Raw genomic sequence first — 11,402 nt, 5'->3', positions numbered from 1 at the left:
CTGCAGCGCGCTGACGCACTGCCCTACAATATGCATATTGGGACGCTGCCGCTACAGAAATTGCATTAAATATTTCTGTACCCCTCCAGCTAGTGGATTAAGTGCATGGCTGGGGAGGGGGGGTGCAGTAGCAAGCCCTAATGAGCTCTGGTGTGTGTGTGTGTGTGTGAATGGAGGGGATGGTGATTGATCTACAAAATATAGACCAGCCGTTACGAGTTTTTTTTTTTTTTTGTCGTTGTGCAGGTTTAAAACTCAGTCAGTCAGCAATAACAAGACATTCAGATGAGCTACCTCCTCTGCATGGCAGGAACATAAATAAATACATGTAGAAATAAATCATTTTCAAAAGCAGTTGTCCATGCATTACTATTACCCCCCTCTGCTCTCGGTCACACCTTAGAAGTAATGAGAGTAACAAAAGATATCTGATCATTTCCCCCCTCAATCCTGTCTCCTTTGCGGTCCATGGCTGAGACCAGAAATAATCACTCAAACGAGCCCTCTCGTTTTCAAAAGGAGTCCATTGTGTTTATTGGAGAAAATAATGACGGGGTTTCATTGAAAAATGCACTGTACAGACGACCAACACAGTGTAGTGATTATGCACACATTCCTTCTCTGAAGACTTAACTTCACAGACAGTGGGAGGTGTGTGTGTGTGTGTGTGTGTGTGTGTGTGTGGGGGGGGGGGGGGTGTCTTGATAATAAAGTAAGGTCATTTGAAATTGTTCATATCGCTGCGAAAGTACAGTTAAATTGCACACATTACTTGTGACTTTAACATGATGAATAAGGCTGTCAATGGCGCAGTAAATAAACGGCGTAACATCCCACCTGTGACGAGAAGGGGGCCGTACTCTTCACACTTGTCAATGCCATTACAGCGGAGATGGGCAGACCCCGGTCTTTGTTATGGCTTTGTCGGATGCTTTATTGCATCTCCCGAAGTAGCGCGGAGGGAGCGGCGTCTCAGGTGGCCCGGCCGCATATTACAAGCCGTTAAATTGATCCGCATGGAACAACCATAAGAAAGTCAGATCAATCTAACTGCTGGCCCGTCCCAGTGGAATAAATTAGCAGTGGTTTCATATTTGGCGTGAACGACATTACTGAGGATCAGTTGGATACTGTTGTTTTTTCTATGTCATGGATGCCCGTCATTCCAGGAATCGAGTCAAGTCAATAATATTGATTTTGACCAACAAGTTTACACGGCGGTGAGTCACCTCCGACATCTAGTTATTCTTGTCCGAACGGTCTTGTCCAGTGATCGTATATCTGAACGAACAGGCATAACAGGTTGAAAGACTATCAATTGTTCTGAAATAGTGACCTGCCTTCCTGATAGGATGGGTTTAAAAGGAGTTAGTCCCACAAAGACCGAGATGGTTCACTGAGGATGCAACATCCTTGCACACCGTAGCCTACAGAATACCAGAATACCATGAATATCACCTGCAATCATGATTAATTTCACATCTCATGAAAAGGCAGTGCCACCTAGTGGAAACAAATAACAATCACAAAATGTTTGAAATACATTCATTTTCATATTTGCTTGTTGTATTTAGAAATGGAAACTAAAAATGACTTATTCAAGTGACCGGGGAAGGCCTCAGGTTCTCCTGTTCTATTAAGTGTTTTTTTCAGAGAAGTCCCTGTATTTTGTTTGTTGCACACAATAACACATATTTTGAATATTGAAAACCCGAAAAAAAATACTAAAAACAAGAGCTAACACAGAAATGTACAAAATCTTTTTTGGCAACATGTCAACTTATAAACGCATATGCATAACTCTTTTAAAACAAAGATACTATTTCTTTGAAAATAATCAACACTCTTTAAAAATATACACGTTCTTGTATTCTAAAACAAATTCAGCAAAACAAACAAGCACAAAAACAAAAGAGCAAAATTACCACACAAAAAAAACATTCATCGGAGAGTAAAAATGACTTTCTTCACCTAAATGAAGAGGCAGTAAGCATCTCTGTGCAGACCCGACCCCTAAGACCTAATTCTCCTAGGAAGAAGCGTGCCATAGCAGTAAATACATTCATCTGCCAAGGGGACGCTGAACTGCAATACCTTTCCCCAACACAGCTATTTATTCCTTTGACGAGACGTGTAGAACGGAAACAGCCTTTTATACAAGGCTGCCTTAAACCAGCAGGATGCTGTGTGGTGAGGGGGAGGTTTCCTAATCCTGCTAACCTGCTAGCTAGGTCACAAAAGAAACTTAGCAGAAGCATGACTTGTTTCCCAGTTATGGATGAAACATATTTGGCTCAGTAGTGTGAAGTCATCCAGTTCTGTGTGAGCTCAAACTCCTGAGACACGTCCAGTGATGATCGATGGTGAGGAGTGCTCAAGATCCGCTTAGAGGAACCAACACGAGCCACCAACAGGTGGAAATACTAACATCCAGTTGTTCCTGGGGGGGGGGGGTTTCTACATGGATGAATAAAACAACACTGACATTCAGAGCTCAAGGCATGCAAAAACATCTGGAGGTCAGTTGCCCAGATGTCAGTTTCACAGGTATTTAGAGGGCGGTGGTTTAGTGGGATAAAAGAGTTTTTTGTGCTTTCAGAATTTCCACCAATTTCTCAGGATCCTCCTTGCGCCAGTCTCCCCTTCTCTCTTGAGCCCAACACACTGCTCCTCTCCTCTCTCTTGAGCCCAACACACTGCTCCTCTCCTCTCTCTTGAGCCCAACACACTGCTCCTCTCCTCTCTCCACCCTGAGCAGCTCAGTGACGACAGCACTGCTGCAGAAGTCCAGTCTGTGCAAGTCCAATCCTCTGTGTCCCTTTTCATATCAAACTTTGAAGAAGGCTCCGCCAAGAAGACCGACCAGTCCAGTCCAGTCCAGTCCAGTCCAGTCCACACACCATCACAGCTTAATGAAGGCCTGGCCGAGAACACGGATCTCACCGTTCATTCGGACGTGGTCAAAACAAAGAAAAAAGGTGCCGCTGCTAACCAACCATGCACCGCACCGTGTGGTAACCATCACCAGCGGTGGAGAGTGCGGACATAACTGGCTTTAACGGATGGAGGCAATCAGCCGTCACCCCCCTCACACCCACCCCCACCACCCACCCACCCCTCCCCAGGTCATCTGTCTTGGTCTCGGGATCTTTGGATGTCTATTAAGGTGGGGCCATAGTTCTGTGTGAGCAGGTGGTGCACCTGTCCACAGTACGTGTGAGTGGTCCTGTTCAGTTCCACCTCCAAGGGGGCGAGCAGGGCGCTCACCAGATCCTGCTCGAAAGGGAACTGTTGATAAGGGGAAGAATAGAAAAGAAAGAAGAGAAGAGAAGAGAAAAGAAAGAAAACAAGAGAAAAGACTTAATTAGCGATCTGTGCAAAGGCAAAGAACACATGAGTGACATTTTGCTGCAAAACATTCTGAATGTGCTTTTGTCTTGAAACCACAAAAAGACCAAGAGAAAAGACAAAGAAAAAATATAATTTTTCTTTTCCCAACTTTTTTGTCTAATTGCCAAAGCTGCAGCCTTGTGTCGGCCCCAGTGACACAAAGTTCTGCTGTCAAAGCCTTGTGGCAGAAAACAGTCAACCTCATTAAATCACAATCACAGAGAAAGCCCTTTTAACTGTTATCCACTCACACACACACACACACACACACACACACACACACACACACACACACACACACACACACACACACACACACACACACACACACACACACACACACACACACACACACACACACACACCTTTTTCTCTCCAATAATGAAAGCACATTTATGGCGCTCTCAGGAAATCAGAAAGGTTTATTTTTTACGCGTCTCGATTTGCCTGTGGTGTTCTGCTGGGTCTGCATGCCTGGCCATGTCTGTGGTCTTTATGACTTCATGTCCAGACACATCTCCAGCCATAAACCACCATTTACTGTCCAGCGGGTATTGATTGTGGGTGGGTGATGGACCAGCGTCCAAATGGACCGGGAGCACTCACAGGGTTTTTACGGGCTCCAGGCAGACCCAGCTTTTATGGTTTTATGCTGAGGGACAGGCTGCTCAACACTTTATTAGCAGCGAGAGTAGACGGGGGGGCATTGACATTATGTCTAGAGAGAACCATTCTGCCACACTCAGCCCCTCTGTGTGTGTGTGTGTGTGTGTGTGTGCGCGTGTGCGTTAGCGCGTGTGTGCGTGTATGTGAGTGAGTGCGTGCGTGCCTGTGCGTGCGTGTGTGTTTGTCTGGGTTTTTAGACTAAAACTATGAAGAATACACTGGGCACTCATTTTGCAACTCTAGTTCTTGTTGAAAAGAAACAGCCTAAAGACACAGGCTCATTTTGAGACCGAGTACCCAGTGGCTTACCACGCAACTTCACGACAGACAGCCATCATGCTCACCATGTTCCCTACCACCTTAGCCTCTCTGTACAATCACGCAGTTGGGTAGCATCTTCAGTTGGCATGTCAAGCTGAACAGACTCTGAAGAGCCAGCGTAACTCTCACAACCATGTCCGACCGAAGAGAAAACCCCCCCATGATGGAGATCTCTGAGGCGGTTCATTTGCAAGTGACATCTGAAGAGTAGGTGAATGAAGCCCGATGCAAAGAGATGAAACTCTGTGGGTGGTTCGTGTTAAGATAACGAAACTAATATGGATATTGCACAGGAGGTGTCTCGGGTGTTTCAGTCTCACCTTTTTGATGGCATCGTAGATGGCCCTAAACGCCGGCTGCCTGGAGTCATGGAACACCCCTCTGTTGCCATGGAGAATGAACACGCCCGCTTGTTTGGCAGCATCACAATTGCTACCATAGATACAGTGGTCGGGCCTGAAGTTCCAGTGGCAAGGGAAGACATACAAGTTCTCTGCACAACAAAGAAGCGGACAACAGAAAAAAAAAGAAAAAAAAAGTTAAACAGCTAAAATATGGTAATTCAGCTGCAGCTCCTCATAGAAATAAAGCAAGGAAGGTCAAACAACAATGTACTAGTGTAAACAAAAATCCCAAGGCTCAGTTGGCTGATAAAAATAATGACCTGATGAAATACATATATTGATGGGCCCAGGTGGGTTAGTGACTTGCAATTTACTAGCATATAACCTTGATGTTACATTACTTTAATATGGTGCGCCTCTCTCTCTCTCTCTCTCTCTCTCTCTCTCTCTCTCTCTCTCTCTCTCTCTCTCTCTCTCTCTCTCTCTCTCTCTCTCTCTCTCTCTCTCTCTCTCTCTCTCTCTCTCTCTCTCTCTCTCAAGGTGCTAAAAACACCAAAACAACCCCACTGATAAGATGTATACACTACATGTCCAACAAGACACTTTCACACAAAAGTGTCTGCACGTGCCCTTTAAAAGGTTTCTAAATGTGGTTGCTGAAGCATGTACAATTTTATCAAAAGGTCACCGGAAACAATTAAGTTGCAAAAGTACTTTGAAACATATTATTTCACTGCGCACAATTGAATGAATTCCCAGGTCAAAAGTTGTCCATGAAAATGTGGACGAGCTGACTGAGCGACTCCTCGCAGGCCAGTGGTGATGAGTCATTGGCTCGTTTGCTAAATGAATCCACACTGGCAAATAAACATTAATCACGATTTGATGACGGCAATTATCTGCATACGGCAGTGGAAATGTCAGCTCAGTGTCTGTACTAATTACTAAGCCCTGACAAAGGGACCAACAGCCACTCAGCTATTAAGACAATTAGGACCGTGATTAAACGAGGCTCATTATTATCGTCCATGACATGCAGCGAGTTCTGTATTGGTGTTGGAGGAGAAAGAGAGGGCGGAGAGTCTCACCAGGATTGTAGTGGAAGACGATGTTGATCAGGTCCTGGTCTCCCCAGGTGATGTTCTGCTTGTACTTGTGGTAGAGAGGCACCAGGAGCTCCCCCCAGCGCAGGCCCACGGAGGTCATGTCATTCTGGGGGAACAGGGGAGAGGTCACGTCACAACGGATCCTCAGGAGAGTTCATGCCGAGCACGTGGTTAAAGTTGGTCAAAAAGTCAGCAAACGATGCTTCAACATCTACAGAAATGATGGAACCCCACATACAGGGGATTCGATTATGTTTGCCAGTATTTACATGTCTTTCTGCCAACCACTACGAAGTTTTTTTCTCTGGAAGCCAAAACATTTCTGTTCATTTTAAAGCCTTTACTTGCGTGCGTAGCTGTGGGTCACTTTGAATCAAAGAAGCAGATTAAATGACCAACATGGGTGCTGAATTTCAATGCAGTGCAAACACACTGACAGGTTGACATGAAATAGATGCATAGGTATCCCTGATCTTAAAACGCTTCGGGCACAGAGCGATTCACATTTAAATCCACATTTAAAGGATTGGCTGTTCACAACCTCCTGGTAGCCATGTGGCAATTGCGCCCTCTTTTGTTCTCCAATGACATTACAAGTTTCAAATAAATCCCTTTTTGAGAATTTTTGTGCTGAAGGATGTATCTGTTTCAAGCAGCCCTTTATGGGTTTCTAAATTAACTTTCTGACTTTAAGGCGTCAAATTAAACAAATTGCACAAAAACTTGATTCATCAGATAAACATGCCCTTCTAAAGAAATGAACTGAACGCGGTGATGAACCACACGAATGCTGGTGTTAATATTGACAAAATTCCCATTTTTATAAAGATTTTATGGATTGAAAATGGCTCAACATACCATCTACTGTTTAAAATAATCCTGAACCTTGATGACGTATCTACGACCATTTGGTACGTATCCAGCCCACCTCCCCCAGCCCCCGCCCCCGCCCCCTGACTGAGTCTCATTTTCATTTGCTGATCCAGACTCATCATTCACAGGAGTTTACACCCCCCCCCCCCCGCCCCCACACACACACACACCCTCCTTTGCCCACCTTTCAGCATATTCCAAAAGTTACGCAGTGGGTGGAGTTTGACTTTAAACTGGTGTGAACGTGAGTCTCATTTTCATTTTCTGATCGAGACTAATCATTTTTAGTTTACTAAAATGCCCACCTTTTAGGATGACGCAATGGGTGGAGTTTGGCTTAGAGCTGGAGATGAAGTTACACTTTAATTACAGAGAGATAAAGTCTTTTACATTAAGATGGAATAAGTTACGGACAGAGTTTATACGCTTTAAACTGGCATACACACAACCATGCAAGAGGACCCACGACAAACTACACATCTGCCCTCTGACCTTGAAGTGGGCGGCGCGGATCCTGGTTAGGTTCATGAGCATGACCCCGGAGTTGACCCCGGTGGTGCCGTAGAAGGGGTGGCGGGCGAAGCGGTTGTACCAGGCGATGCGAGGCTCCTCGTGCTCGGGGGACATGGCCGCCAGCTGGGTGGAGTTGAACCGCGACAGCAGCGCCCAAACGTCCTCCAGCGGACGCAAGAAGAGGATGTCCGTGTCCACATATATCAACGAGTCCACTTCCTTCAGGAGAATCTGTGTGTGTGTGTGTGTGTGTGTGTGTGTGTGTGTGTGTGTGTGTGTGTGTGTGTGTGTGTGTGAAGGAAAGGGGTATGAAGATACTGTGACAACCACAGACAGCAACACTGACATTTCTTGTTCACTTCTTATGCTACTGCATGCTAAACTACTGGTAGCAGCCTACTTTTCCACCTTCTGAAAGTGTGTGTAAATGACAGATGCTTCACTTGTGTCTGGAATTTTCCTTTACAACAATGTTACTTGACTTTAACCTAATACATTTTTTAAATGTGTTTAGTCACACCCATTGAAGGGGAACTGCAGTATTTGCATTACCAGATGCGTCCACTAGAGGGCCTTACCGGTAGGAAAAGCCTTTGAGAGGCACAGGGCTTGAAGAGTTTCTTCCACTCCTCCTGGTTCTCCCCAGGGAACGTGATGGGGTAGATGGTGTAGTTAAACTTGGAGCGGTACATACTGGGCCAGGAGTCCAGCTGAAAGAGGGGTCAAGACACGGACATGATGACCCATCTCACTTACAAAATGAGGACTTGCCATATCAGTAGCACAAAGACCGTTAATGAATGATGTAGTGTCGTCATGGTATAACGTCGTGGTATAAATCGTCATGGTATAAATTGCCAGACATTAGAGATCATTATGACCCCATAGAATACCTTTAAACTAATGTGCCCAGATTACATTAACATACACAACAACTTTAACCCTACCACACCCAGCACTGTGAAGCCACCACTGAGTTTAAAACTGTTCTAAAAAAAAAACTAACTCGTTGGGCTGACATAATCACTGTAACATTTGTATCCTGTTTTGTGGATTATATTTGTATTTTTTTTTTGTTCTAAATATGAAGTGACCTTGGGTAACTTGGAAGGGTTGCTTTTGAATCAAATGTATAACTATTATTATACACGTCTAGTCAGGCTACATCCACACTCGTTGTCACTTTAAACGAAAACGATCTCCGTCTAGACGAGTATTTTCGCTCCATATCAGAAATAATCTCAGTCCATACTCTCACGCCTTAAAAAAATGGAAAACCCACTCCAGAGAAGGGTCACGTGATCGGTGTGTCTCGTCGTCTTCTTCTTCTTTTGTCACACTCATCTCTCATTATCTCTCATCTTATCATTAGATGACCTCATTAGATGACCTCATTCACTACAATGACATGCACGTACAGGTAGAACAAACAGGAAATCTTGTTTCAAAATGAAGTATGATGATTGCATGCTTCCTCTTCCTCTTCCTCTTCCTCCACCTCTTTCATCTGGGCGCAGACTGAGTTAAGAGCTACACCACTCTCCTCATCTCTCAAGAGACTTCACACTTTAGAACGATCTAGTCAGATTACACATACATATGAGTACAACAAATACTCAATTCAAAATGAAATGGTGACTTTTGTAAACTATATTGCGTTTTTTTTTTTTTTTTAAACTATACTGCGTTTGTTTTCTTTAAACTATATTGCATTTGTTTGTTGTCACCCTCTGTTGAATTGTTGTAATGATCAGAAAAGACTAGGGTGCGTTTCCCAAAAGTGTTTAAAAAAAATAATAATTTAACAACTATTATTGTTACCTGACAGAGCTCTCTCTGACACTCTCTCCCTCTCTCTTTCTCACTATGGTAACATGGTGGCTGCTCATCGCAGTCCACACGATCAGAAGCCCAGAGAGACACGACCACCCACCTGATCCCTGAAGCCCTGGTGAAGCTGCTCCTCAGCGAAGATGTGGAAGCTCGCTGGTCTGGCACTGAGCAGCATGGCGGACTTCAGCATGGTCAGTGTCTCCTCCTGCCTGTCTCCACACGCCACCACTGCCAGGTGCATGGGCTCCTCTCTCCCTCTCCCCCTCTGAGGAGGTGGGGGAGGAGCGCTGGAGGAGCCAGTATCCCCAGCACCGTGCCTGTTTAAAGGACATGCACCTATAAACTGGGGTTCACTTGAGTATTATTTAACACCTATCCTCACATACGATAAAGCTTCTCTTGGCTGGTGGTTGCTGGTTACAGGTTTATCACGTCATTTGCATTATTCATCAAATCACCACATAGTCTGGGGTCTGCACATTTTACATTCGTTGCCTTCACTTGTGATAAACTATCTGGACAGACAGGCTGGTCCTCCTAAAAAAGCTAAATCAAAGCTCTGAAGCCTGATTATTGTAGTGCTCAAACGTGCAAGCATTTTAATGTATTTACCACGAGGGGGCAGTGTTTACAAAGAAAAACAGAGAACTGAGCTAGCAAAGTCCTTATATAGGTCTCTAGTACTAATAAATATGCGAGTGTAAACCAGTGTTCCACCGTGAGGATAGTAGCCTACTGTCAAAACACAGGTATTGTAAATGCCAACTTTATTTATGTTTATTAGGGAATTTCAAATGACTTTTAATTGTGTTACTGTCACTACTTAAATTGTTTGTAGCCCATTCTTTCCGTTAAAACAATTACTGCACCAGGGCAGGGATCTCGTACACAATTCAAACACAACTCAAACACAGATACGTGTGACAACTGAGGATGCTTTCAGTGGTAAAGTTTCACACTAGCGTGTTGTTGAGGGAGGCCCTCTGAAGAATTCAGAAGGGAAACGACAAATGAGAGTTCACAGCCACAGACACCAAAACCTCCACCTAATAAAACTGGCTAGTGGACTTGTAAAGTGGAAGTAGCCTAAATGTTTTCATATTTATAGAATTTATTTACACAACATTAGAAAGTACACCTTTAACTCTGTGTGCTATAAATTGAGTGTAGGCCAACATGGATCTCCTGTTCGCCTAGTCTACAAGTAACTGAACTTGATACTCAAGCCCTATAAAACGTTCGACGTTCGTGGCAGTTTACTACACAGACACACATGGCTTAAGTTTATAGTTTATGGACACCTAAGCGCCAAACATGTTCACCTATTTCATAACAGACCAATAAAGCACACTTAACAACATGTGTAATCCCTTTATACTGGTGTCTGAATCTGTGAAGCCTAGCATCAGCCAGCGGGCAAACTAGCCATCAGACATTCCGATACATTGGAAGGCGATTCGTCTGGTCGATTCACTGACGGGGAGCCTATGCATTGTAAACAAAAGCAATGTTGGAGGTAACACTATATTGTTTAACAGAGTAGCTACAGATTGAGATAATCTGTGAACAATATTGTCCGACCATTTTTAACGTAACTTCGTATTGAACTTTTCTCGTGGGGTCCTCTGCGCCTCCATAGCAACATTGGCTCCCTTGGGGGTTACATAGTCACTAAACCAGTAGTTCTTAATACGACCTGTTCTTTTGCATGACTCGGGCCTGAGAATGATTAAGAAACTGCTTTTAAAGACTTTATCTTACCTGTAATCCTGCAGATCCCCTGGGCCCCTTGTCTCCGGCCATTGCCTAGCTATCTTCCCGACGTCGCTTTGCAGGGAAGCGGATCGTGAGAAAGCAAGATCCCCAACTACGGCTACGGACTCAAATGTCCCCAACGAGGAGAGATGGCTACACACATAAAGCGCAGAGAAAAACGCTAACACCATGCACAGAACTAGAACACGCATGTATCGCCGCATCTTGGCTAATTAATTGTGGGTTAACTCTCAGATTCATGACAGCCGATTCAGACAGGTCAACCGATCGACAAAAGCTCATGGCAATTGTAGTCTTGAGGTGCCAAGCCAACCACCACTACCATCCCCCACCGCATTCAGGCGTTAAAAAGGGCGTCCCCAGGGGTGACTTCGCAAAGAGATATTCCCATGGCTTGTTCGCGTGTTATAGCAAAGTCTCTGGTTATAGCCTATTCGGAGGTGAACCATGAGACACCGTTTAAGGCTATTTATAGACAAAGGCACGGTCAGCCATTTGTACTATACTCGTTAATATCGTTCCACTAACGTAACCTCTTGATTTGGTTGCGCTTTGGAAAATAATAGTTTGTTTGGAAATG

General features: G+C 44.4%; 1 protein-coding gene across 2 annotated transcripts; it reads right to left on the bottom strand.

The window, feature by feature from the left end:
• Window positions 1-1,128: 1,128 nt before the first annotated feature.
• gxylt1b (glucoside xylosyltransferase 1b) lies at window positions 1,129-11,339 on the bottom strand. Of its 2 annotated transcripts, none has more exons than XM_012830262.3 (7): window positions 10,808-11,338; window positions 9,147-9,363; window positions 7,792-7,923; window positions 7,193-7,444; window positions 5,810-5,933; window positions 4,698-4,870; window positions 1,129-3,288 (listed from the first exon to the last, which is right to left on the bottom strand). In XM_012830262.3, the coding sequence occupies exons 1-7, from the start codon at window positions 11,023-11,025 to the stop codon at window positions 3,127-3,129; spliced, it is 1,278 nt and encodes a 425-aa protein (XP_012685716.2). In that variant the 5' UTR covers window positions 11,026-11,338; the 3' UTR covers window positions 1,129-3,126. The 2 variants fall into 2 exon arrangements, with proteins under 2 accessions (XP_012685716.2, XP_031439101.1); XM_031583241.2 differs by lacking the exon at window positions 1,129-3,288 and adding an exon at window positions 4,318-4,577 and having other exon boundaries at window positions 10,808-11,339.
• Window positions 11,340-11,402: the final 63 nt, after the last annotated feature.

This window comes from Clupea harengus, chromosome 16 (assembly GCF_900700415.2).
Source record: "Clupea harengus chromosome 16, Ch_v2.0.2, whole genome shotgun sequence".
NCBI classification, from domain to species: Eukaryota; Metazoa; Chordata; class Actinopteri; order Clupeiformes; family Clupeidae; genus Clupea; species Clupea harengus.
The sequence above is the reverse complement of the archived record's forward strand: the minus strand, read 5'-3'. Positions and strand labels throughout refer to the sequence as shown.

Bases quoted from the DNA above. Each gene is read 5' to 3' on its own strand.
- gxylt1b (XM_012830262.3), bottom strand. From the start codon at position 11,025: ATGCGGCGATACATGCGTGTTCTAGTTCTGTGCATGGTGTTAGCGTTT. The intron at 9,364-10,807 runs GTAAGATAAAGT...TCCTTTAAACAG, and splicing joins GGGGATCTGCAGGATTACAG to GCACGGTGCTGGGGATACTG. The intron at 5,934-7,192 runs GTCAGAGGGCAG...CTGTTCCCCCAG, and splicing joins TCCGCGCCGCCCACTTCAAG to AATGACATGACCTCCGTGGG.